The sequence below is a fragment of the Zootoca vivipara genome, chromosome 10 (assembly GCF_963506605.1).
Source record: "Zootoca vivipara chromosome 10, rZooViv1.1, whole genome shotgun sequence".
NCBI lineage: Eukaryota > Metazoa > Chordata > Lepidosauria > Squamata > Lacertidae > Zootoca > Zootoca vivipara.
The window spans coordinates 37,608,557-37,634,233 of NC_083285.1; the positions used below are offsets into that span (position 1 = coordinate 37,608,557).

Sequence of the window (25,677 nt, forward strand, 5' to 3'; positions counted from 1 at the left end):
CTAAAGGCCAGCAATAAAGGGGGACTAGACAAATTCATGGAGCGCAAGGTAGTATAGCTTCTAGTCATGATGGCTATATTGCCTCCAGTATCAATTGGCATACTGTACTTCTAAGTAACAGTTGCTGGAGATCATGATTGGGAGAGTGGTGCTGTGCTTGTGGGTTTCCCAAAGACATAGTGAACAAAGAACGCTATCCTAGATAGACCTGATCCTGCAGAGCTTTTATGCTCTAAATCTGCAATCCTAACTCCACTTATCCGGGAGTAAGCCCTATTGAATTCAGTGGGACTTAACCTTTGAATAGACATGGTTAGGATTGCAGCCTAAGCTGTTGAGGACAACTTATTTAGCCCAGGGAGTTGGATATATCCTGGCCAAGCTGTTTGGGAGTGAATCCTCCTTGGAATGACATCATCATTCTCACATACCTGTGCACCTTGAATCTTTCCAGTGCTAAATGAGAGGGCATCCTAGAATCATATACAATGTAGCAGAATGGCACAGCCAAGCTGGATTTTAAATCTGAGAAGGGGTGCTGCCTTCTTTCTGGGTATCTTTACACTCAGGCTATCTGCCAGTTTACTGCCACCTTGGTTGGTTAAGAGGATACTTCAGAGACTTCTGTATTGCTACACAAAACACTAGAGAGTACTGTCATTTTGTGTAGGTCATGAGTGCAACTTTTCATGCTGCTATCACTATGAGGTTCTGCATTTGACTCAGTAGGTTCCATGCATCACCACAGAGGCTTCTGGGTTTGCATCTTTCCCCTTGTACATCGCAATAGGCACCACATGTTGCAAGTTTCCATTGACAGCTTCTGAATATCTGAAGAAGTGTGCATGCACACGAAAGCTCATACCTATCACAAACTTAGTTGGTCTCTAAGGTGCTACTGGAATATTTTTTTTTTTAAACTTCTGAATTGGAAGGCATACCACACCAAAGTACAGTTAGGGGATTTATTATAAGATAGTTGCAGCTTAAGAATCCTCAGTATAATTCAAGAGGGAGATACCAAGTTTAGAATTTGTCAAGTAACTGGCTAAATGTCACTTTAATATTGTGGGCATTCAGTTTGTCACTAGTGCGTAGTTATGTCCCTATAGGTGAGTTACATATTTAACAATGTTGATATCTGTATAGTACATTATGGTAGCAGTACTCACACTCCAACATTTGGGAGTCACCATAATGTAGTTTGGTTCAGTAGTAGCTGCAGTTTTGATTTGATTTTTTTTGTATGACTTTGTTAGGTTTAAATTATTTGCTTCTGAGTGAGGTTGCTGCGAAATTAAGTTTTGGAAAAAATGCAGCATGTCCATATATTTTTAATGCAATTTCCTTTTTATTTCAAAGGCATTAGAAGATGTATTTAACAGGCCTGTACATTCAGCCTGGGCTGAAGAATGTGAACCAAGAATCATGGATAACTTAATGTTAGTCAAAATGCATCTTATTATTTGCTTATCTACAACATTAAACTGTGTTCCTGAAAAAGTGATAAGAACAATGTATTGTATGGACAGTGAAATCTTAAGAAAGGCAGGCAGAAACACCGATGCTTTCCAAAAAGGTACTGGCAAACAATAAAATGTACTATATGCTATGTGTGTGTGTGTGTGTGTGAATTTTATTTTCACTCATTTAAGGGTTATAAAGCTTTTGTTGTTTCTATAATGATTTTATTACCTTGCTTAGTATAATATTTCTTCTCCTTACTAGAAAATATTTTGTTTAGAAAGTGCATGCACTGCTAAAGTCTATAAAATGACCTAAATGTGCTTAACTTTGGCTGGTCATAATTTTTACCATTTTTAAGTGTTTATAATTAAAGTTTCAACTTTATTTGAATTCTTCTACATGTTATTTCCTGTAATGCTGGCAGAATGTATGGGCTTTGAGCTCATACCTATAGGAATTAAGAAGAAACACCTCTAAGAGTGGTCTACCGCCTTGCCACCCAACACAACCCAGAACGAAAAGGAAAAGCACTTTCCCTCCAGTGCTTCTGCATCAGAATCTATCAGAAGTGTTCAGCTCCACTTAAAATGACCTGGGCCAGCTTATCAAGTGTTGTGATTTCTGATTCTTCCATGAAGAAGAGTGAACTGTGTGACTCTGATTACCGTAAAAACGAAGAACCTTTAGATAACCTGTACTATCTCAGCTAGGACTAAATTCTCTGCTAGGAATGACTAAATTCACAAAAAGTATTGTCTTGGCTCCATTTACCTCAGGGTCATAAATCTCCAGAGGTTATATTAACAAGTCCTTTGCAATACCAAAGGGAGTAGTCTCTCACCTTCCATGGAATTGAAGAAAGCATATTTTAATGCTTCAGAACAAGTATCAACAGAGTGCGATATCCATTCAATAATATTTCTGCTTCACAAATGTGGGGTATGGGTGGGGAACTCATTTTAGATTTGAAAGGCCTAAAATAATCCATCGGATTTCAATCCTCTTCTCCCTATTTTCCCCTATTTTCCCTATTTTTTTGAAAGTCACCAACAGTCAACCAGTAAATTACATGGCACTAATAATAGCCCATACATTTTAGAGTTGCACAGGAGATAACTCAAAAAGAACAACTCACAGGTGAGCACCCGGCTACTTTCTGTGCTACTTTGTTTTGTTTAATTGCCTCAAATTTGACAGTGTATTTTATTTTTTTGCAAAGGTTTTGTGCCTGGACCTGAAAAGCGGGACAGAAGTTTTATGATTTTGGAACTTGAAAAAAACAAAGATAACTTAAATATGGCTGTGCTAAAGGTAACAGTGTTGTTTTAAATGTGAACATATATATCTCCATAATTGCACTGCTCAGGAGCAAATTTACACATACTTTGGCCAATGCTCCAGTTTCTCAGTTGGTGGGCATGGCATAGGATTTCTGTGCATGTTATGTGGACTGGTATTGGGTGGTGCTTCCTTTGGGGGGGTGCTGGGTGTTGGGACTGGCTGCTCCTGCAGCTTTGGAGCTGCCTGGTTAGTCAGTTGCCTGCCAGTCATGTCCTGCCACCCCTAAATGTGGGCTAGTTCTGAGGTAAGGATGTATATTAGAGCTTTAGGCAGAGAGGTGTTGGCCCTGTGAAAGAATCTCCTTTGCATTTCTGGCTTGAATTCAAGCCATGCCTTCAAAGAAAGAATTGGGAACACACCCTTAAGTGTGCTCCTGATTTTTTGCAGCCGAATGTTGGCACTTTTAGAATTTGGTTCCTTTTTCTGTGTGGCAGGAAAAGGTGCCAAATTAAAAAACAAACTGACAATGAATTTGGGCTGCAGAGAAAGAATCAGGAACACACTTAGCAACACCACTCATCCTCTGGTCGAATTCAGTTCCTCACCTCTGCTATAGCCCCTCAGCTGGCAGATCTTCAGTATACTCTGAATTAATGTAGATCAAGGCTGAAATATATTTTTATTTCATTCCACTTCTTCAAGACAAAGTCCCATATAAAAGCACAACCAAAACTGGCTCCCAGGCAATGGACTGGGAGCTGGTGACTAGAACTTAATATCTGATGATAAATCTCATGGATTTTTGTGATATGTATTCAATTATAACCTACTAAAGATAAAATACAAAGTAAGAAATAATTATTTACTCCCTGTCTGTCAGCATTGGCTACTGTGGTCTACAAATGTGTGCAAAGTATAGGACAATTGTGTTTAAAGAATCAAATGTATAACTAGTCAGTAGAACTGTTAATAATATTCAAGCATTTTAATGAATGTCTAGGATTCAAATATAGGGTGTTATATCCTAAATGTTGTATCAGAAGCATTCCAAGTTTGTGGATTCCAATGTAGAGTAGGCAGTAAGATTTTTCATGAACTTCTTATTAGTTCTTTGTAAACTGTTCAGTAATGATGATTTATTAATTTAGGGGATTTTATTGGCAGAAGCTGAAGAAAGGATTAGTTCAGTTCTTGAAATCATACAAAATAAATATGGCACATTGCTTTATGAATGTTCAGCTTCAGAATTGGAGACTGTTATTGAAGCTAAACTTCAGCTTGCAGCTATTGCTCAGCAAAGACTTCAAACAGCATTCAGGTAAAAAATAATTATCCAGTTTTCAGCAGCACATTTGTTGTTTCCACTTAATTTTTTTAAAAAAAATTCTAGTGGGAAAAACTGTGTCATTATGTTAACATTTATTTTTTTTAAAGTTGACTTTATCCAAAATGGGACTGTGGTCTGGAAATGCTAGCTTTCAATAAAAGTTGAGACCATTAGTACACACACATGCTGTGCTGGTTATAATCTAATGAGTGGGTAGTTTGGTATCCATGTGGCTCGCTAAAGGCTGGGTGGAGGAAGGTGGATTCAGGAGGTAACAAGATGCTGTCACACAGTCACATTAAGTTAAAGCATTACTGACCTAGGTGTTGCTACTGACATGGTCCAGGAGCCAGTAGACATCTCCAGAGTACGTTCCAGTCATGACAAAAAAGTACACTATATGACTATGCCCTAGAACAGTTGGTCATGGAACTGACCTGAAGGGCAGTGATCCTGCACTTAATCTACAGTAGCACTCAGGATCTTGTGATGATGAACCAATTGTTGATGTACTGATTGTGAACAGTGACCAAAATGCTATCAAATTCAACTTTTTAAATTTATTTTATTAAATTTCTCTCAGTCTTCCTCCTAAAGAACCCAGGGTGGCAAACAACAAAGCAGAAGAATATTGGCTATTTCTGTTAAAAACTCCTGTGGTTTATACTATGTTTTCCCATGAATACAAACTAAATTGATGGCAGCTGATGTGGGTACCAGAACTATTGCTTTAAAATAGGAAATACTTAAACTTCTTAAATGTTTAATGATATGTTTGCTTATCACAGTGCTGCTTTGGCCTTTTCTGCAATAAAACTTCTTCAAGATGCAACAATTTTCAAGAAATCACTTGATTCAATAAAAAAACCAGAGAGAATAATAGAGGTATGTGTCAAAGTATCTTGACAAGTTTGTGATGATAAGTCACACAGAGCAAAAAATAATAAAAGTGCCTTATAGTCAACTTTGGAAAGCATATGTGATCCTTTTAGATTAATACATGTATATCGTGTATTGTAACCCATTTAACTAGAAGCAGAACAAATGCTTTCATAAATAACCCAATATATGTACTAGATTACATTTTTCTGTATGTTAATGATAAATTATTCTACAACAGAAGAATTAAGCAATGCACCCAGTTAGTTTATTTTTCCCATGTCTTTTAGATAAATGGTGAATTAATTTATGTTGAAGATTCCAATCTGCTTCACAATGTAACAGCACGAAAACATATGAATATACATATATGGCTGAGATGTCGTTTGGCATTAGTGACTGCAATGACAGCACAGGCACGAGGCATTGAAACTATGAAAGGTAGCATTTGACCTTAAAACTACTGTTAATTTGTTGGAGTGTTGGGTGTATGCTCTGTGGAAGCTCCGTCAAGTGGTTCAGCTAACCACAGAAAAGAGAATCTCTTCACAAATTCTTCACTCGAATCTGCAGTTCCACCAGATAGCCTTCAACAATTTCTTGCAATTTCCTACCGCAGCCCACTTGGCATGCTGTAACCTGAGCTCTTTTATAGACAGTTACTTGCCAAATCTGCCCAGTAACACAGATAAGAGAGTCACAGGATGCCTGCAGCTGCATTCTGAGGAATGAATTGTCTGCTGACTCATGGAGAATTAACTGCATTCCTTAACATAATTCACCAAGATGTTTTGTCCTACTTGCCTTAACACTTTTACTGTGATTATTACATTGTTTAAAAAGGTTCTTCCTACTTAGGTAGCACTCAGCTCCAGCTGCATCTTGCAAGCACTGTATATAAAGCTGCATTACTAAAAACTGATGTAGCCTTCCTTTTACCGTAGTACATTCATGGTTAGGAGATCAGGCAGCACTACATCTGCGCTAAATCACTACAGTGAAGGCAATGCAATGCTCACAGGATCTTGATTATGTTTGTCAATATCTTTGAGTAAAAAAACAATAGATGCTAATATGCATGCTTGAAATGTTATATTATTAACATATTAAATGTCCCATTATCATTTGTCAATATTACGATAATGGAAAGTTGTACGTGTTGCTGTTTGGGAAAAATAATGTGTGTACTGATGGAGGTGTATTTCTACTTATTTGAGAAAATGAATTGAAGGAGTGCTCACGTCTGATTGGTGAGGTACAAGCAGAAGCAGAGGAATTCAATGATGTTGAGACACTTGCCGAAATTACAATGCAAGCTGTTATGCTTGGCCTGCAAGAAGGAAAACCAGTGGCTGAAATTAAGTGTTGTTTACAGGTTTGGACTCAAAACTGATCTGTGAACTCTTTCTCAGTAAAATTGGTGTAAAAAACATTAATTCTAACACAATTCATGGATTTATTTTAGCTAAGTGTCTTGATATAAAGTGTGGTGTCCAACTAGTTGTTATTCAGAATAGACCCATTGAAAGTAATAAACATGACTAAGTTAGATCCATAGAGTTTTTTATTTTATTTTTTGCATTTTTCCATTCCATAAATTTGTTTCATTTGCTGTGTCATTCTAGTTTTTCTTATCACCTCTTTTAAACATCTAGTACAACATCTAATAGAATAGTAGGTGTCTATTACAACCGTAGAACATCTCTAGTCATGTCCTATCACATGAAGACTTCCCAGCCTATCTTTCCATGACATCCTAGATTTTCATTTAATTTTGCTGCATCTCCTTGGTTTGTGTTTCCTCCCCGTTTTGAGAAACATTTGAGAAACACTCCTCTAGACCAGGCTGTTAGAATATAGGGATGTAAAGCCCTAGATTCTTTCTTTTGCCACTGGCTTCGGTAAAGAAGACAGATAACAATCGTAGCTATTAACTACGTTTATTAGAGAGCGATGGACAGAATCGAATATGCACTGTAACTGCACATGAATGTATTTTCTTATGTTTTTATAGAATATAATCAGGTTACTTGAAGAAAAGACTCTGATTTCTCCACCAGCTTCATTAACACTTGTGCAGGGTATGCTTCTGCTGACTGACATAATGAAAACGCAAGCAGGGGAGGATTCAGATAATCATACGTCTAAAACTGATCAAATGGATGTATTAATTATGGCACACACAATTGTTGTCCAACAGGTGAGTGCATTCTGATGATTTAATGCTAGTTTAAATTTGTCATAAAGTTTACTGTCTTATTATGGTGTAAAGGTATACACGAGACTATAGTCCATGCAATATGGAAAGACCATGCTGAAGTTCTAGGGGTAAAAACAACAACTCCGGCTGTGTTTAGTGCCACACTATGTGTGATATTAAATGTGAGGTGGGTGTTTGTTATTCAGCGGGATCAGAGTATGTGTGAGAGGGAATTTAGCTCTTTCTTCTCTTGCTATAGTTCTGAGGAAAATCCCAATGAAGGATTTCCTCTTTCCCAATGAAAATATTAGATTCATTAGGATGACAGCAGGTGAGAAATGAGTTAAATTTCTACACCATGCATGCACATTAGATACAAGATGCATTTAGTGTCAGGTGTAGCTTGGCTCTTATAATGTGATCATGTAGGAAGCAATGTCAAATGCCATGGGGCAAAGAATGGAGTCAATTTTGACTCAGTTTCCTGGGATTTAATAGGCTCAGTTTAGATGACAGAAGGCTGCTATTGGTATGAATCCAACATTTTTGGATCCCAGCTGTTCCCTTCAGAAAGCAGGCTTGCAGTCATTGCTCATCAGCTGATAGGCAGTGAGTTCAAGCCTGTTGGATTGGTTGTGTCCCTGAGCTTCCTGTGGGAAAGCAGGCTTGAAGTCACTATCAGCTGATGGGTGGTGACATCAAGCTTGCTGATCAGCAACACTTCAAAGCACCAGCCAGGACTCTTTGCAAGCCCTGTGAGTTCCCAACAATCTTCATTTTACATCATTGTCCAGTTTGTCGCATAGGATTCTCCACCCTGACTTAAATCTGTATTCCTTGACTAGCTTGCAATGAACTGTCATAGACTGGCTGGATGCAGAAGAGTAGTGGGGGGCACCAGCTGTGGAACCCCCAAGGGAAGAAGACTGGTGGTGGGATGGCAATGAGTGGTCAGAGGGGGAAGAGGGAGCAGACTGGGAGGAGGAGGTGTTGGAAGCTGAAGAGGTAACAGGGTTTAGTGAGCAGGAAGAGCCTGTGGCAGAGAGCAGTCCAGAATCAGAGGCAGAAGTTGGAGAGGAGGGGGGCCAGGAGGCAGAGATGAGGCAGGCTGCTGAAGAAGCCAGGGGGTCTCCCTCTTCTGGTGAGCCAGTGTGGTGTAGTGGTTAAGAGCGGTAGACTCGTAATCTGGGGAACCGGGTTCGCGTCTCCGCTCCTCCACATGCAGCTGCTGGGTGACCTTGGGCTAGTCACACTTCTTTGAAGTCTCTCAGCCCCACCTACCTCACAGGGTGTTTGTTGTGGGGGGGAGAGGGGAAAGGAGATTGTTAGCCGCTTTGAGACTCCTTCGGGTAGTGATAAAGCGGGATATCAAATCCAAACTCCTCCTCCTCCTCCTCCTCCTCCTCCTCCTCCTCCTCCTCCTCCTCCTGGTACGACCAGTTCCCCTCCAACCTGGTCTCCCAGAACCAGAAGAAGTATGAAGAGGGTGGAGCAAAGAAAGGCAAGACGAAGTCTCAGATTGCTTGGGAAAAACCTGGTGGAGGAGGAGACTTAGGGAACTGTGGGAAGGTGGAGACCAGGCATCCCCAAACTGGCCCTCCAGATGTTTTGGCCTACAACTCCCATGATCCCTAGCTAACAGGACCAGTAGTCGGGGAAGATGGGAATTGCAGTCCAAAACATCTGGAGGGCTGAAGTTTGGGGATGCCTGGTGGAGACCTTCAGTCGTCACAACTGCCTCATTGGGACAAGATCTACTGGGTAGAGTTGCTTTGCTCACTAGGCCTGGCCTCCTGAGCTATCTTTTTCTTTGAAGAAAGAGTTAGCTTCTTTGATGCTATGTGAGTTAATGCTGACCTGCTCCTGACACCCATTCCTGACATGAATGGAGCATTTGCTCCAGCAGCACAATCCTTAACAACTCTGAAATCTCTGAATGCAAAAGACCTAATAACAGTGACAGTTGCAGGGATCTGTTTGTATAAGAGTAATGGGAGTAGCAAATTTTCATTACTAAATCACACTTTTCAACAGTTATATATTTTGGGACAATTAATTGAAAAACCTACAGCTGATCCTACACTGATAACTCTACTGGAGCCTTTGAAAAATATATACCTGCCACATATCAGATTACTGGCAAAAGTCAAACTGAGAATTGGTAAGGAAATTTAAGTGTCTCACAAAATATTTTATTATTCATAAAGCACATCTGATATCTAAGTACTACAATATCTTTCAGTTATGTTAATCACAACTTTAAATACATAAATATTTTTGCTGGAATCTGTAATGGAAAGATACTAAAAATATAAATTGTAAAGCAAGAGTTTAAACTATAGTTATTGTTGGCTATACTCAAATAATGAGACTTGTTTAGGAATATATACAGTTCTGTTTTTGTTGGCTGTCACAGTTTAGTCTAGGATGTCTAGGATTACTGCTCTTCAAATGAGAAATTGTAGTAAGGTTTATTGGTTCGTTTTCATCTAAATATTGCACTTATTAAAACTTGCCTTTTTCAGCTGCCCAGCATATGCTCACATATAGAACTATAAATATATCTGCAGTCAATTTAGTGCTAATCATGTGAGATATCTCAAAATATTGAGATATATATATATAGTGACATTCACAGCATGTTTAATTTATCTTGTCAGCTACTAGGACATAATTTTTTTGCTCTTAATTTTTTTTAAAGAAAAGAATGTATTTTATTTTTCACAATATTTTATTTTTGTTCTTCATTGGGTAACACTTTCTTGCAAGTATTTCTTGATTTCTGTTTCTTGATTTCTAGCACATACATTGACCCTAGAATTATCGTGCATGTCTAAACCACAATCTGAGTTCCAATGGGTAAAAGCCCTCCAGCATACAGAAACAGCACTGGACCTATGTGCTGCTTCAGTGAGACGAGAGTTTGATCTGGAAGCAGAACTTCTTTTTCGGAAAGGTAATATGCAGCTCATATCACCAGAGTTTTTCCATGCCTGTGTTGTGCACGTAGTATCTAGGGCCCTTAGAGAGCATTATATTCTTTTTTTAAAGGACACCCCCCCCCTATATCTTCATATGCCGCCTGGTTGCAAAACACTGCTATTGAGCATTTTCTGCATTAGCTTGTCAGATTAATTTCTGTGTCTTTTTTTCTATTTAGGGAAGATAGAACGACAAATTGATTGTATGGGTGTTAATAAATCAACAGTAGCTGTTGAGAGTTTGCTGGATGCCATAAAGTTAAGTCTTGGTAGTTACCAAAATTTTGGGTAAGCAACTGTTCAAATTCTTTTACCTGTGGTTTTGAATTGGTGTCTTTATTGTCCTTTTCTAGTAAAATAAAGGCTAACAGATATCCCGCCCCCCTGCCCATTCTTACTTAGAAGCCAGGCCTCTTATTTATTTTATAAAATTTATATACCACTTGATTGTAGGAAAAACCCCTCAAAGCGGTTTCAACAGTACTTACCCCCAAGTAAGGATGCCAAGGACGAATGCCTTTTTCTACAGTGCAACTTGTAAAACGTGTTTCTGATTCACCAGCTCTAATGCACATCTGCAGCCCTTATGTGCATTGCTGAGATGTGGTCTCAGAAAAGTATGGTTTTTTTTAGTTGTTGGTTAATGATCTGAATGTCTGGATTTCCCCCCAAACACACAGACAATTTCCCAACATAGCAAGGGTACATCTTTTAAGTGCTTGGCATGCTATGTGCAAATCTAAAGAAGGTTTATGAATGAACTAAATGGAATGTAAGGTGCAATTCTATACATGTTTCTTGGATGGAAGGGTGTGTACACACAGCAGCTTAAAGTGGATTTCATGTGTCACAGGTGTGCTTCCCCCCCCTTCATCCATGTGCCACTGTCCTCATCCAAGTGGCAGTCCTCACTTGCCCTCCTTTTTATTTGGATTTTCCTAATCCACTGATAATGCAGTAAAGGGAGGGGGGAATCCAACATAAGATTACATTTACTGTAGTGTGGATACATTGAAGTGCATTGTGTGGATGTTTGCCCTGCATTGTGGTAACATGCAAAATGTCATGCCCCGGCTTCCATTTGCTTGTTGCCAGAGCACAGCCTAGCCACTTTGTTTCTATAATGATTTGTGTAAAGTTATGTTACAAGCTTTGTGGGTTTGTTTGTTTGCTTTGCAGATTGATAAAAAAATCATACATGGAGGTAGCATTGCTATATTTTTATTTAATTACAAACAAGGAGGAATCTCCAACTTCTGGTTCACTGAAGGGAAGAACATTTAAACCAAGGGTATGTACCATTTGTCTTAGACTAAAGGCATGTGCATACAGTAGCTTTAGTTCACAAAAAATGCCTGAACATGGCCATTGACAGCGCTCTAACCATATCAAAGTAAGTTCTATTGAATTTAATGAGGCTTGTTCCCAGGTAAGTGGGGATAGATCAAGCTTTTTCTTTTGCATGAATTTGTCAAACATTTATTCCCAATAAACTATGACAGCTATGTGTGACCCCTGGTTGCTGTACCAAGTTTATACCTCCAAAACAAGCCATCAAAATAGCTATTTCATTCAAGATAAAGAGGCTGCATTGTAAGATCTTATATCCACTTAAAGGTAAAGGTACCCCTGACTGTTAGGTCCAGTCGTGGATGACTCTGGGGTTGCAGTGCTCATCTTGCTTTACTGGCCGAGGGAGCTGGCGTACAGCTTCCGGGTCATGTGGCCAGCATGACTAAGCTGCTTCTGGCCATTTACCTTCCCGCCGGAGTGGTACCTATTTATCTACTTGCACTTTGACATGCTTTTGAACTGCTAGGTGGGCAGGAGCTGGGACTGAACAACGGGAGTTCACTCCGTCATGGGGATTCGAACCGCCTACCTTCTGATCAGCAAGCCCTAGACTCTGTGGTTTAGACCACAGTGCCACCCGCGTTCCTTCCCTGGGAGTAATTCCCATTGCACTCATTGGGGTTTACTTTGGAGTCAACATGCATAGGACAGCACTGTAAAGAAATAAGAATTATTTTTTCTTCATGACTTTCAAAAAGTTTTTACAGTAGATTGTGTTGTTTAAAAATGTGAATGGGTGATTTCCCATAATATATTGATTTCCCCTCCCCACAAAACTAAATTGGAACTTGTGTTAAATTTAGGCTGTCAGCAGACATCGTGTTAGTTCGGAGGAAATTACAGCCCTGGAAATGTACAGGGTGCAGGCCTGGATTGCAATTCGAGCTGCTGCACAGGTTTGGGGCTTATTTTTGTAATCTTACTTATATTGATTTAATAATTATTAATTTGACCTCCTGCAGAGAAAAAAACCAAACATTCTACAGTTTACATTATAGGAAGGGAGAATGACAGGGTGATGATGGCAACACTTAACAATTTTCAGTGTAATCCTCTGTTCTTTCACTATTAGTCAATATCTTTTGTATTTTTGGAAAATGGCAAAAACTTGAGCAAGAGGAACAATTAATTTCAGTAATATGACCATTAATGCTGATTTCAAATTGTAATTATAAATGAGTGAGGGGACTTAAATTTTTAAGTATCTCATGGCTCCTTGGGAGGGAGGAGTTCAGTTTAAAGGTGGATCTCCTTAACTCGTAGTGAATCCTCAAAATTTGCACTTTTCTGAATTTTGAAATGCAGTTCTCCAGCCAAGCAATGAGTAGAAAAATGCACATACTAAGGTAACGTGCATATAAAAATCAATTTATTCATGAAAATTACAGGGAACCCAGAAGCAGTTATTTCCCATACCTACTAGAATGCCATAAGGCTTTGGTGGTGGCAGTAATGGAAATAGCCGTTAGCAGATTAAAACACTGAATGGGCCTAGATTGAGAAGTTTTATTCTCGTGCAAATGCACCTAGGAGGTTAAAGGCAGTAAAGAAGGAACAAAATCACCCTACAGTTGCATTGCTTGCTTTTGGTTAAGTGCCTTATGCATGCCTGTCTGTCATGTAGTTAGGCACCTGTGCAATGTAGGTAGATAAGTCTGATTTGAAATTGCTTGTGTAGTAATTAAATTATCAGTGACAGTTATATAGCATAAGTCAAAATAACATAGGGAATTTCTACAGCCACTTATATTTTCTATATATTGTGTTTTACTGCTTATATTTTATATATATTGTGTTTTACTTTTACTGCTAATTTTCTGGTTTACAGTTTTAAAACTAGTACATATTACAATGAGTTAAATCTGAACAAATACATCTTGATTCTAGGTCAGTGAAGCTATTCTGACTTCACAGCAATTAATTGGAAAGAAGCCTGTTAAATTGTATAACATGAGACAGAGAGCACAACAAAACATGCCGGAATTTGCTCTGCTGGACCTCAGTTCTTCCTACAAGGACTTTTTGTCTGGTATTTGTCTGTTAGCCTTGTGTTATTCTACAGAATGTATGTTATAGAGTGACTGAAAAAAGTCATATGAAGATGGTAAATTTGGCTGGTGTGTTTTAAAAATATCTAGTTTAATATATACCACCAGAACAACACCTGCACAAAAAGGGATCACCATACTCCATAAGACATTAAGTACGAGTTAGCATACAAAAGTAAGGTACAAATGCCAAAATAAATAGCAGGACTGTTTTTCTCTCTCCCTGTAGATGAGCACACAGGCATCACACCAGACTGCTGCAAAATGTCTCTCCAACCTGCCCCCTCCGTTCAATCGGGGACCAAGCAGAGGAGGCAGGCTGGATAGTAAAATGTCCCAGAACGGGCAGGTGTGTTTCCTGTGTGCATGCCATGTGGCAACATGGTACTGTTAAGCCAAGTGATAGTCAATAAGCTCACCACCCGTATCTCAGGTTGTGAGGTATAGAGTACTACATGTCAGTGAAATGTCAAGGTGTGTAATGTGTAAACCAGTGCCTAGTTAAAGGTAGGATGCACCAGCTACCAGCTACTGCTGAGTGTTTTTGTGCCTCTTTTGGCACAGCGTCCTGTGCCCTAATCTGTGAGTGGTCAGTTCATAAATTAGCACCTTTTAGCTCTATTTCTGGTTTCAGCTGCAGTTAGGAGGAGGAATAAAACAATCCCAGTATAGGGGTTGAAATGAACACACAGCTGAGTAGAGCTTGACACAGAGAGAACACGAGCAAACAAATATCTGCTCCAAGACATGTGCAGAGTGGATTAAAGTAATCAGCTGGAACATAGATTGCCAAATCACTTATTACAAGGAAAAGCAAAAAAATTCTCAGGGTCATTAGCCAATGGAAGAAAAGTAATTAGGGGTTTCATTACGTTTTGATGCATTCCTACAGGTAAAACTGACCCATACAAATCCATCATTGGTTTAGGAGTGCTATTACATTGCAGAGTGTAGTAATTAATGGATTATCAAACTTCAGAAAAGATCTAAAGTACAATGGGTATATAATATAAATAAAACAAATCAAATGAGAATTTTTTATAATTTTCAACTGGTTTAAAATATGGGATTGTTATAAAAGGCTACTAAGACCAAATATTTCACCACTTAAAATTGGTATTAGACTTAGAAATAGATATTGATCATGGTGTTAAAATTTGAAGGGAAACCAGATTCCTCCCCATCATATATCTTTATATTGAAATATTTAGATGATTTTTTGTTCCATGCACACTGATTGCACTGTTGTTAATTAAGTAATAATCAACAATAAACCCACAATAATTAGAAATGTCTTGATGGGGCTCCATTGACTTACAGTTGGTTTCAATTTATTTTATGCTAAACTGTGCACAATGTGGAACTTAAAAAACAACAACTAATTGGTGTCAATTTTTTTGTGTATATTATTGAGAGCTAGAATTGTATGAACATGTATTTTGCTTTCCAGAAGGATATGACGTTTGCTTCAAAGTTCCTGTGATGACTTTGCCACATGAAGATAAAGCAGAAAGTGATGGAGCTGAGAGCGCTCCCCCTGAAGACGTTCAGTGGAAATTGAAGATACCCTGGGTCCATGTAATTCGCTACAATACTTACTTAACCAGACAATTGAACTTGAGCCCCATGCTTGGTAAGAAGTATTTCTTTTTAGGAACACTATTGTCTTAGATTATTGGGACCCAGGTGGCGCTGTGGTTAAACCACTGAGCCTAGGGCTTGCTGATCAGAAGGTCGGCGGTTCGAATCCCTGTGACGGGGTGAGCTCCCGTTGCTTGGTCCCAGCTCCTGCCAACCTAGCAGTTCGAAAGCACGTCAAAATGCAAGTAGATAAATAGGAACCGCTACAGCGGGAAGGTAAACGGCGTTTCCATGTGCTGCTCTGGTTTGCCAGAAGCGGCTTTGTCATGCTGGCCACATGACCTGGAAGCTATACGTCGGCTCCCTCGGCCAATAATGCGAGATGAGCGCGCAACCCCAGAGTCGGTCACGACTGGACCTAATGGTCAGGGGTTCCTTTACCTTTACCTTTATTGTCTTAGAAAGTGTGCTGTGCACAGGCACCTGTTTTTTTTCTGGAATTATTTCTGTATTGCTTTTATCATAGTATTTTAAAATATAATTTATATATAAAATTTATATATAAAATATAAATATTTTTTTTAAAAATTTCAGTGGAACACTAAAGTGAAAGAAAAAGGCACTTATAATACAATGCAATATGTAGCTATATAAGTAATGCTATTATTCCAATGAGTATACAATTGCTTTTACCTTAGTATTGACTGTCACCCTACATCCATCTCTTTAATATTATACAGTGTAATGGTGGGAGTGGCATCTCAGTCTACCCCTGATGTAGACCATAGCTGCCAAGTTCTCCCTTTTTTAAAGGGAAATTCCATTATGCTGAATAGGCTTCCTCGCGAGAAAAGGGAAAACTTGGCAGCTATGAGGTAGACACTACTGAACTAGGTGGACCAATGGTCTCAATTGGAGTAAGGCAGCTTCTTGATGTTCCTATAAGATAAAGTAGGCCTGGTCCCACCCCAAACGTGAGTATTCTTAAAAGGCCTGGAGTGTGGAACAGTTCCCTCACTAAAGGTTCCAGAAAGCCTGGTGCCTAGCCTGCCAGTAACCATATTAATTTCATAACAGATCTATATGACAAACTTTTTCACTGGAGTTAGTTAGTACGTACGAACTAGTGATATCTGAAATGTTCTGGTTCAGAAAACAATGAATAGTAGTACAGTAGTGGTGATGGTTGCTGCATATAGCAATATGGATGTTTGAGACATACAGAAACGAACAATGGCTTGCTTGTTTGACATCATTTGGTCCACAGCTTAAGAAAGAAAATGATGCAAAGTGGAGAAATGATTATTGCAGAGAGATAAAAATGATACTACGAATAATAAGACCATGATTCATTTGTTTAGAGTTTATAATGCATGTGTATTATGAATTGGAGTAGAAATAGTCATGAATTATCTTCTCGTCACAGCTGTTCCAAAAGCAGGTGCAGGCTTATTTGCTAAAGAAGATGTGCTGTTCACTTCAGTGTTTGACACAACAGTTACCCTGCGTTTAGCAGAATTGCATTCATTCTTAAAAACCCATCTGCTTATATATTCTGGCTGCTGCCTTCAAGAACCTCCGAAACAGCTATATGGTTTTGAAAAACCTTGCTATAGTATGACTGTGCTTGGAAAGGTAATTTGTTAATAGTACTTAAAATGTATTTTTAAGCATTTACATTCTGTATTTATCGCCCCTTCCTATGAAATATTAAAGGCATCTTACAATCAAATTAATACAGAATAATAAAAACCACGAGTGATTACCAGCATTGGTGATACTCAGAACAGGCCCATTCATTTACCTGCCATGAGGAAAGCTCTTCAGAAATCAGACATATTGTGGAATTTTTGCTTGGCTTCTTCTGAATAAACAAATGTGTATGGTTTTTCAAATGAGTTTTATATTGGTGGGAAAACTAGAACAAAGATAAACTTATGCTTAATTATTATAATTTTAGTCTCAATCAGGAGCACTCTTAACCAAAAAACAAACATCATGGAAATTACCTGCCAGCCTCGCTAGTAGCTCTGAGATGGACATTCATTCAGACAACAAGGCAACCAGTACTCCCATCAGGGAACTCTGTGTGCAGTGGTACCTTCCATCTTTGGAAAGGTCATTGAAAGAAGGGGAAACTATGGTAAGATTACAAAATTGGTGGTCTCTTTGAACATAAAGCATGAACTCCTTACATGGAGTAAAGTAAAGCTGTGGGTTGTGCCTGATGCTGCATTCCTTTCTAATTAAATCAAACACTGATTGATTTAGAAAATACAAAAAAAGGCTAAACCAATTTAAGTAAATGTGGGAGTCTTTAGTTTATCTCATCCCCTTGGTTAAGGATTGGTCTTCTGCTGAATTAGTTATATAGTAAACCCAACACAAGAAGATACTTCTAGCAGACTGTTAAAGTAAATCAAACTGTTCACACTCTCACAAGGATCCAAAGGCCTATGTGGAAAGGTGTGTCTTATGCAGGGGTCCCCAGACTACGGCCCGGGGGCCGGATGCGGCCCAATTAGCCTGCCAATCCGGCCCGCGACGACCCCCGCCGCCCGCCGCCCGCTCTTACGGCGCGCAGCGCGGCAGCGCTCTTCCGGGTTGGGAAAAAAGCGTCGAAAATCCTTTGTGCGCATGTGTATGGGCCTCTCCCGACCCAGAAGAAGTCATTTCTGGTGCACTTCCGGTTGGGGGGAGGCCCACGCGCATGCGCACAACGGATTTTCGGCGCTTTTCCCACCCTGGAAGCGCGCCGCCGCGCCAGTAAGCGCCCGTGCACATGCGCCTGTGCGCGCACTCCCCCGCCCGCCGGCCCGCACAGGCGCGCGCTCCCCCGCCCTCCGGCCCGCCGCGCGATCGATGCGGTGGGAACCGGCCCAAACGCCGGTAAGTCTGGGGACCCCTGGTCTTATGCAACCCACAGAACTAAAGTAGAGAAGATGCTTGATGCAGGGAGCTTCATAAGTTAGATAAGATTGTCTACATTCTGTTATTCATCCAGAAGTATAGCAAAGCAATCTGCTGGGTGGAAAGTTAGGTACTAATTCTACAAATATGTACATTTTCTTTAGTTTTTAGCTTACAAACATATAGTGTGTCCATCTATGGACTAATCTAGATGTCATTTCTACAAGGATAATAAACATCTAAACGAGGTGTTATTTCTACACCTATTTCTATTATATATCTTTCCTTCCTTTGTGTAGGTTTTGTTTATCTATGCTTATAATACAAAAGCAGTCAAAATTACCAACATCAAGTCTTTCAATTCAGCCAATGTGTATTGTGGTTATTTGTGGATCCCACTGAAGAGGTAACTTAATGTATTAATTTTGCTGCATGTTATATTGTATGTGAAAGAACGTGTTTTTGTGCATGCTCTGGGTAGTAAGTGTTAAAATATTGCCTTCCACTTATTCTCCTCCAAACCCTTCCCTTCTCCTTTTATTCTCCTCCTTCTGAGAAGTTCAGTGAGCAAGAGGTCCAGTCCATGCCTTCTGGATTGTTTGTCACCAGCTCCCCCCCCCCCCATTTCTGTCAACCAGTGCCATACAAAAACACTGCTGTGCTTAGGCATAAAGGAAAGCAAAGAAAACCATCTTAGTAAAGAAATTATTTATATTACCCAAGGAAGTATATTTTACTTTGTACCTATACGGTATTGATAGTGCAATTGTATTGTGTTAACAACTTTCTTTTTTTTTTAGTGTTATTGCTGTACGTGAAAAGCTGTCTGATTTGAAGCTACAAATTGAAATGTTAATGCAAACCGTGAAGACTTCTCGGTTAGAAAGTGAAACAGAGAGGCATTCAAGTTCAGTGAGAACTGTGGCAAAGGTGCCACTTGACAAAAAAACCACGGTATATAAAAATTGATAATTCAGGAAGCACTCCTGAATGAATGAATGAATGAATCAATCAATCAATCAATCAATGGGTGTGGCATTTATTTGTATTTTGTGATGCTGTGAAGTTATGAAGTGTAACTGCACATGGCAATTGCAGTAATTTTCATTCACTACAAGGCAGAATTAACCTTTCCTACGGAATGCGGGTGGCGCTGTGGGTTAAACCACAAAGCCTAGGGCTTGCCGATCAGAAGGTCGGCGGTTCGAATCCTCATGACGAGGTGAGCTCCCATTGTTCAGTCCCTGCTCCTGCCAACCTAGCAGTTCGAAAGCATGTCAAAGTGCAAGTAGATAAATAGGTACTGCTCCCGCAGGAAGGTAAATGGCGTTTCCGTGCGCTGCTCTGGTTTGCCAGAAGCAGCTTAGTCATGTGGCCACATGACTCGGAAGCTGTACGCTGGCTCCCTCGGCCAATAAAGCGAGATGAGCGCCACAACCCCAGAGTCGTCTGCAACTGGACCTAATGGTCAAGGGTCCCTTTACCTTTTACCATACATTTTAACCATCTTCCATTTGCTTCTTCCTTTTCTGTAGGCGAATTGCTAAAACATATAGTAATACAGGCAATATGTTATATTTCCAAAGTCCCCCATACTTGGGAGTAACCCTGATGTGAGCACTATATTTTAAGAGACCACTATTCTTTCTGACAAAGGCAGCTAAACTAATGATTGTTAGAAAGCAACGTAGTTGCTGAAAACTACTTCAAAAGAGGTTGTTCCTAAGATGCTTGCCCTATTCAGGGTAAAATTACATGTAACATTAAAGCCATGCCTGCCTCACATGCTTTGGATTACCCATATTTTTTCTGTATAAAAAGCATCTGTCTGCTCCCTGATCCTGATAAGAAATGTGATAGGGGAGGGGCATTCTGACTGTCTCCCAGAGGGCATTCAACATCCTCTGGGATGCTGCCTCCTACTGGAGCTTCTATTCATTTTCTTATCCGATGGATCCTTATTTCATTAGAAGCCTTTGGTGATATACTTTGGACACATCCACACCAAATATTTTAAGCACATGGCTTCCCCCAGTGAATCCTGGGAACTGTAGTTAAGGATGCTGGGAATTGTAGCTCTGTGGACACTTTGAAAAGCCAAGCATACAGTGCCTACCAGATCACTCCTATCTGCATGCTTGTTGAAATGGTAAAAGAACGCTTAAAAGGTTAGTGAGGCAGAACTTACCTTTGCAGAATGCTAATCGTCTAGACATTATTGGGATAGCACCTTCCACTGGAACTCATAGGCAGAGCCAAACAATCTGCCATTGTTAGATCAGTTCCTGGTGCAACTAGACTTCTCCACGACCCTTTCCCTTCGCAGGAGCTTATGGGAAATGGTTTTTAATTTTTTGTCAGCCATAATTCTTAGACTTTTTGTTAGCAAAACCATATTCAGTTTTGTTTTTTAAAAAAATCAAGAGAGACAAGTCTAGAAATTTCCTTGTGATCTGTTTGCGATAACATCAGTGGAGTGAAGTGTTGCCAGTACAGTTGCTGCATGATGAATGCCAAAGAAGTAGTAGACATTTCTTTTCAAAGTAGGAGACATTTATCATGTGACACTTTTTCTTCAATATCTATTTTAATAAATGATTAATGATGCATGTGGTGGCATTTTACCTGATGGATATTGTGACAGCACAGACAAGTCACTGCTTTCATTATTGAAAAGCTGTTTTTTGAGTGGCTTGGATAACAAATATTTCAACCAATCGTATAGTGTAGTAGGTCTAAATGACAGATAGCACTGCTTTTAAAGGACCATTTTGATTCTTTATGGAGTGTCACACATATTTTCACCCATAACTAAATAATCCTAGTATCTGAATAGGATGCACTAAGAATCTGGCTGCTGATTTGACACTGAAGCAGTGTAACCATAGGGCTCTTCAGACTCTGTTCCAGTCAACTATGTCCATGCAAATGTTTGGGACTGAGTTGCCAGATTATATGTAAAATCCTTTAAATATAAGTTGATGATTCCACAGCAACATTTAGATTTCACAGTCTAACTTGCATTTTGCCATAATTTGGATCTGGCCAGTGACCCATATAGTCCAACATCCTAGTCTTACAATACCTATTGTATGCCAATGGGAATCCTGCAAGCAGGGCCTGAGCACAACAGCACTATTGGGCCTTTGCCTAATTAAACCATCTGTGGCCCTTTAAACTGTTTCTGTGGGGTTATTGTTTGGGAGAGCATGATTTGATGGCAGTGGAGCATGAGGTTTGCAGTTTGCCTTCCAATTCAGTTCGGGAGGCAGAGAATAGTCACAGACCTTTGCTCTTCAGCTGAAAATGATTTCACTCAGCATGGTGAGGAGCACCATTTATAGCAAAAGATGGGCCCTGCCAGGCCTCTCCTGGTTTGTTTTTGTTATTCTGTTTGAAAAGAGGAAAGTTTGCTTCCCCATCTAGGTTTTTCTGCTGTTCCTGTTGAATACTTAAAAATACTTGGTTTTTTTAAAACTATTCAACAGGACACCAGATAAATCCAGTGGTTTTCAACATTAGCCATGCATGATGGTGACTGTGTTCTGTTCATAGTTATATAAAAAATAAGAATCTACCAAATATAATAGATTAAATGCATATAGTATATTAATATTTATATTCTCCCACTTTGCTGCAATTAGGAAATGGTCAAACAGTGTTTCTCTGAAATAAGAGCCTTGCTGTCTGTTGACCCGCATGAGCCACCACCACTCACAGAGGTATGTTGTTCAGATTTTTTAAAAAACATTTTTTTCCAAATGCAAACATCTTCCACATATTTTTTCCCCACTGGTATCAGCTTTTATGAATACATATGGTCACATTCAAATTCAGTTTGCTCCTGCCTTTGTTGAGTGCAGCCAGATCACCATTTGCTCCCATTCTTTGCTCTCTCCTCAGGTCTTTTTATATACTGTAGTTACATTGTCTTGTCCCTTCTTACCTTGTTTTTTTTCTTCTCGTTACTTGCTCCCTCTGCTCTGCTGGTCCATGAGCCCTTTCTCATTTCTTTCTCTCTTCATCTTTCCCCGCTAAAATTCAGAGCCTTCCGTAGGTGGGAAGTAGATAGCCGGGAAGACTTGGTGGCAAGCTTTTATTACTTTAGTTTTCTGCACCGGGGTGGGAGATTGCAGGGAAGCCCCTCTACTGCTAAGGCACATGCTGCCTCAGATTGCTTCACTTTTTCTTTCTCTTGAACAGCTACCACCCTTGGCTATTCTTTATGCCTCCGGCTCACCTGAGAGTCAGTGTATTGCATCATACTTTGCATGCACATGGCACAATGCTCTCAGTGGTGGATTTCATGCCTCCTTCAACCTCCTTTGTGCCTTTTCACCCAACTGGTTACAAAGCCTCATCTAAATGGCACCATTTGGACTCCACAGTGGAGGAGAGCCTCCAGTAAAAACCCCAAGTCCCCGCAACAGCACGGCTTATCCAAGGAGACTAGAAGGGCTTGATATATGAGAGAAACTACTGCCTCAGACCCCAATCAGGATAGGGGCCCTATTGGACATGTATGGTTGGAGGATAAAGCAGGCTCAAGTCCTTAATGGCTTCTCAGCATGCCTCAGGTCACACTATTAGTCCCTCTCAGTGCTCCCCCCCTAGAAAAATGGGTGCTGGTACTCACCATGAAGTTGTTACAGTAAGTGCCACACTTTTTAACAACAAAAAAGAGGTGCTGGTACTACTTACCCTTGAGTACCCCCTGAAAAAATGCACTGGTCTCTCTCATTCTTCAGAATGAATTAAATTCAGTGTGACTTGCTCTAACTGAAGTTTATATAGGATTTCAGCTTAATTCTATTAAGATTTTTTGGTTTATTCCGTGTTTGTGCTTTCTCTTTTGCAGATCCCATTTGACATCACTTTACCATCAATAAAGAATTTAAGGAAATTATTTGAGCCAGCTAATGGGTGTGTGATAATTGCAGGAAATGTTTTCAACTGGATAGTGTCTCTGCTCGCTTGAGTAAACATTGGGGAGTAACTTTGTCATTCATTCAACCTATGCAGAGTTTACCGTTTATAGAGTAATATGCTATCATACTGAAACCAGTTGTAAATTCCCTATTGCATGAGACAAAGAACTGGTCTCTATTCTTCTCTGGAATTGATAAAATATTTGAGGCAGTTGTAATAGACATATATTCAGTGTTGTTCTTTTTGACTTCTAAGTTGTAGTTTTTAATGTTCAGATTTAATTTCCTGTGTAAACTTTTTGGTTTAAAATATTTTAAACTTTACACCCCACAAACTGATTTCTGTTTCATTTTTGTTGTTCTCCAAATAGAAAATTACGATTTTTTTGCTTTTGTAATTTTCCAGGCTTTATATCCTCTCCATAGTTGGCGCAGTTAGTATCCCTTCTCTTAAAACTACCTAATAAGTTAAATGTAGGTTTTTACATTTGTTGTAAGTGCTTAGAAGTAAGTAATATTATTGAACCAGAAATGATATTCTTACATGAGCTTCTGGGATTTGAAAACATTTTTTCAGTGAATGCCGGCCTTTCAGTAGAGGTTGTTGCTTTTCAAATTTTGCAGGCTTCCATGATGAACAGCAGTTGGTTGTTATTCATGAATGTTTAGGCGCTACTGATATAATGCAAGGTTTTTATTGTGCTATGTCTGAGCTGTACTCTGGCTATTGGGGTTTTTGGTCCAGGTATATCTATCAACTCCCCTCCCCCTTGTAATTCCATAGTACATCCAACTATCAGTTCAAGTCTAAACTAACCAACATGGTAGTCTTAAATGCTTTACTTGCTTTAAGATCCCAGTGGTTCTACCGTAGGTATTGTGAAGAGTAAGATGTTTAAAAATACTGAATACAAAGATATTAAAAATTATTTTAAAATCATGCTTGTATTTTAGCTTGTCACTTTTGCTAGTATTTATTTTGCAAGTTAGAAATGTATAAATAAATGGTCTCCACAGTCTTTTCTTTTGTGTGCTGTAGATGGGCATTACAGATCTTGGCATGCAGGCTTCCTGGAGTAGGGAACTTTCCCCCAAAGCACTAAATTCCTTCATGTGAAAGTGATCAGGAGATGCATGTGGGCAAGGCGAAAACACACTCCCTCCCATTCAGACACACTCACAGCTCTCTCTCAACACCACACACACTCCCCCCCTTTCTCACCTTGTCTTACTGTGCGAAAGGAGGTAACAAATGAGACATGTGAGGGCGTGTAACCTAGTGGGGGGCATGGCTTAAGGAGAGTGCTCAGAGCTGGGTTTAGAAGTTTAGTAGGCCAGATAAAGTCCATGGGCTGGAGTTTCCCATCCTTACTGTAGTTACTGCAGCAGTGGCTGCATAGGGAAGAAAATGACATATCCAGCCTATATACACTCAGCACAGCTGTTGGGGAAGGTGGTAAGAATGTATAAGCACTCCTTAATCCCAAGTCTCCTTTTCTCATAATACATACTAGAACCTTCATCCAGTGAAGCTGAATTTTGGAAGATTCAGAATAGATGAATAGATAGTGAACTATCAACCCAAATACCTAAGACAAGCAGCAAGGGGCTTAGTTCTCTCTCTCTCGTTGAAAGATGAATGAAATTCACTCATCCTTTTTCTGGTGCTCTCCAAGAATACCTCCAGCAAAAGGGAAGAAAAGCATTGCATATTTTGTTCAAAGATAAAACGCACAGCAGAATAAAGACCCACTCCCTTTTTTGAGAAGGATTTTTCAAGAGATGTTTATGTATCATAAGCAAAAAGGCACAAGCTCGTTTTTAAAGCACTTTGAAGTTCTGCTTGAGGCATAGTAGGCATCTTAATTAAAATGAGTAACACAATTTGAAAACCAGATTAAAGGATATATTAGTAATTAAATTAAAATCTGTTTTAGAATCACTGTCTTTGCACAACAATCAGGATGGTACCTACGGTATCATAACAATTAAAATAAACATTTAATATGACACTTGCCACATTTTCAAATAGCTTATGCTTTTAAGATATTTCTAATAAAGTAAGAATTTTCAACACCTCTTAACACAGCTGAAAAATAGTAAGGATGAGATTTTGATACTGCTGTAACCATAGCAACTGAAGCAAACATCATAGCAAACATCTGAGATTAAGAATTTGTTTCAAGTTCTAGAAGGATACACTGAAAAAATTATTACGTATATTCTGGCGTATAAGACGACCCCCAACTTTTCCAGTTAAAATATAGAGTTTGGAATATACTCGCCATATAAAAAATACGACCCGGCTTATAAGACGCCCCCTGACTTTTGGGAAGATTTTCCTGGGTTAAAAAGTAGTCTTATACGCAGGAATATGTACTCTAAGGAAGCTGGAGAAAAGCAAGTTCTTATGTAACAATTCAATAAAATAAATTGTATGAGTTTGAAACTAAATAGATTTTCAAAATATATTTTCATGTTTTATTAATTATAATTCATGATTTGTTAAATTACATGTCTGATGCACTTTTCAAATTGAACTTGAGAAATATCTTATAAATTAGGGCTGCAGAAAATAATTTACAAGATCAGTTGGAAATCCCAAACTGAGTCAATTCATGTCTAGATGCAGATGCACAAATGACCTGCCAGAGAAGTGGCCAGCAGGCCTCCTGTACTGTATACATTTCCTCCAATTCCTCTGCCACCAATATTTTTTTTT

General features: G+C 39.3%; 1 protein-coding gene across 6 annotated transcripts in view; it reads left to right on the plus strand.

Moving 5' to 3' along the window:
• CFAP54 (cilia and flagella associated protein 54) overlaps positions 1-23,974 on the plus strand; it is a 105,061-nt gene extending 81,087 nt beyond the window's left edge. For 3 of the 6 annotated variants that reach the window (XM_035127119.2, XM_035127122.2, XM_060279711.1), the window contains 20 exons: positions 1,363-1,579; positions 2,687-2,778; positions 3,897-4,066; positions 4,864-4,960; positions 5,245-5,395; positions 6,172-6,329; positions 6,969-7,154; positions 9,189-9,315; positions 9,955-10,110; positions 10,315-10,423; positions 11,315-11,426; positions 12,292-12,384; positions 13,376-13,517; positions 14,987-15,169; positions 16,544-16,752; positions 17,078-17,260; positions 18,327-18,433; positions 18,828-18,981; positions 21,672-21,749; positions 22,886-23,974. In XM_035127119.2, the coding sequence (XP_034983010.2) occupies positions 1,363-1,579; positions 2,687-2,778; positions 3,897-4,066; positions 4,864-4,960; positions 5,245-5,395; positions 6,172-6,329; positions 6,969-7,154; positions 9,189-9,315; positions 9,955-10,110; positions 10,315-10,423; positions 11,315-11,426; positions 12,292-12,384; positions 13,376-13,517; positions 14,987-15,169; positions 16,544-16,752; positions 17,078-17,260; positions 18,327-18,433; positions 18,828-18,981; positions 21,672-21,749; positions 22,886-23,005 (2,844 nt within the window). In that variant the 3' untranslated portion in view covers positions 23,006-23,974. Of the gene's footprint in view, positions 1-1,362; positions 1,580-2,686; positions 2,779-3,896; positions 4,067-4,863; positions 4,961-5,244; positions 5,396-6,171; positions 6,330-6,968; positions 7,155-9,188; positions 9,316-9,954; positions 10,111-10,314; positions 10,424-11,314; positions 11,427-12,291; positions 12,385-13,375; positions 13,518-14,986; positions 15,170-16,543; positions 16,753-17,077; positions 17,290-18,326; positions 18,434-18,827; positions 18,982-21,671; positions 21,750-22,885 lie in introns of those variants that run through there. The other 3 variants (XM_035127124.2, XR_009558270.1, XM_060279712.1) reach the window with 3 other exon arrangements.
• The last annotated feature ends 1,703 nt before the right edge of the window (positions 23,975-25,677 follow it).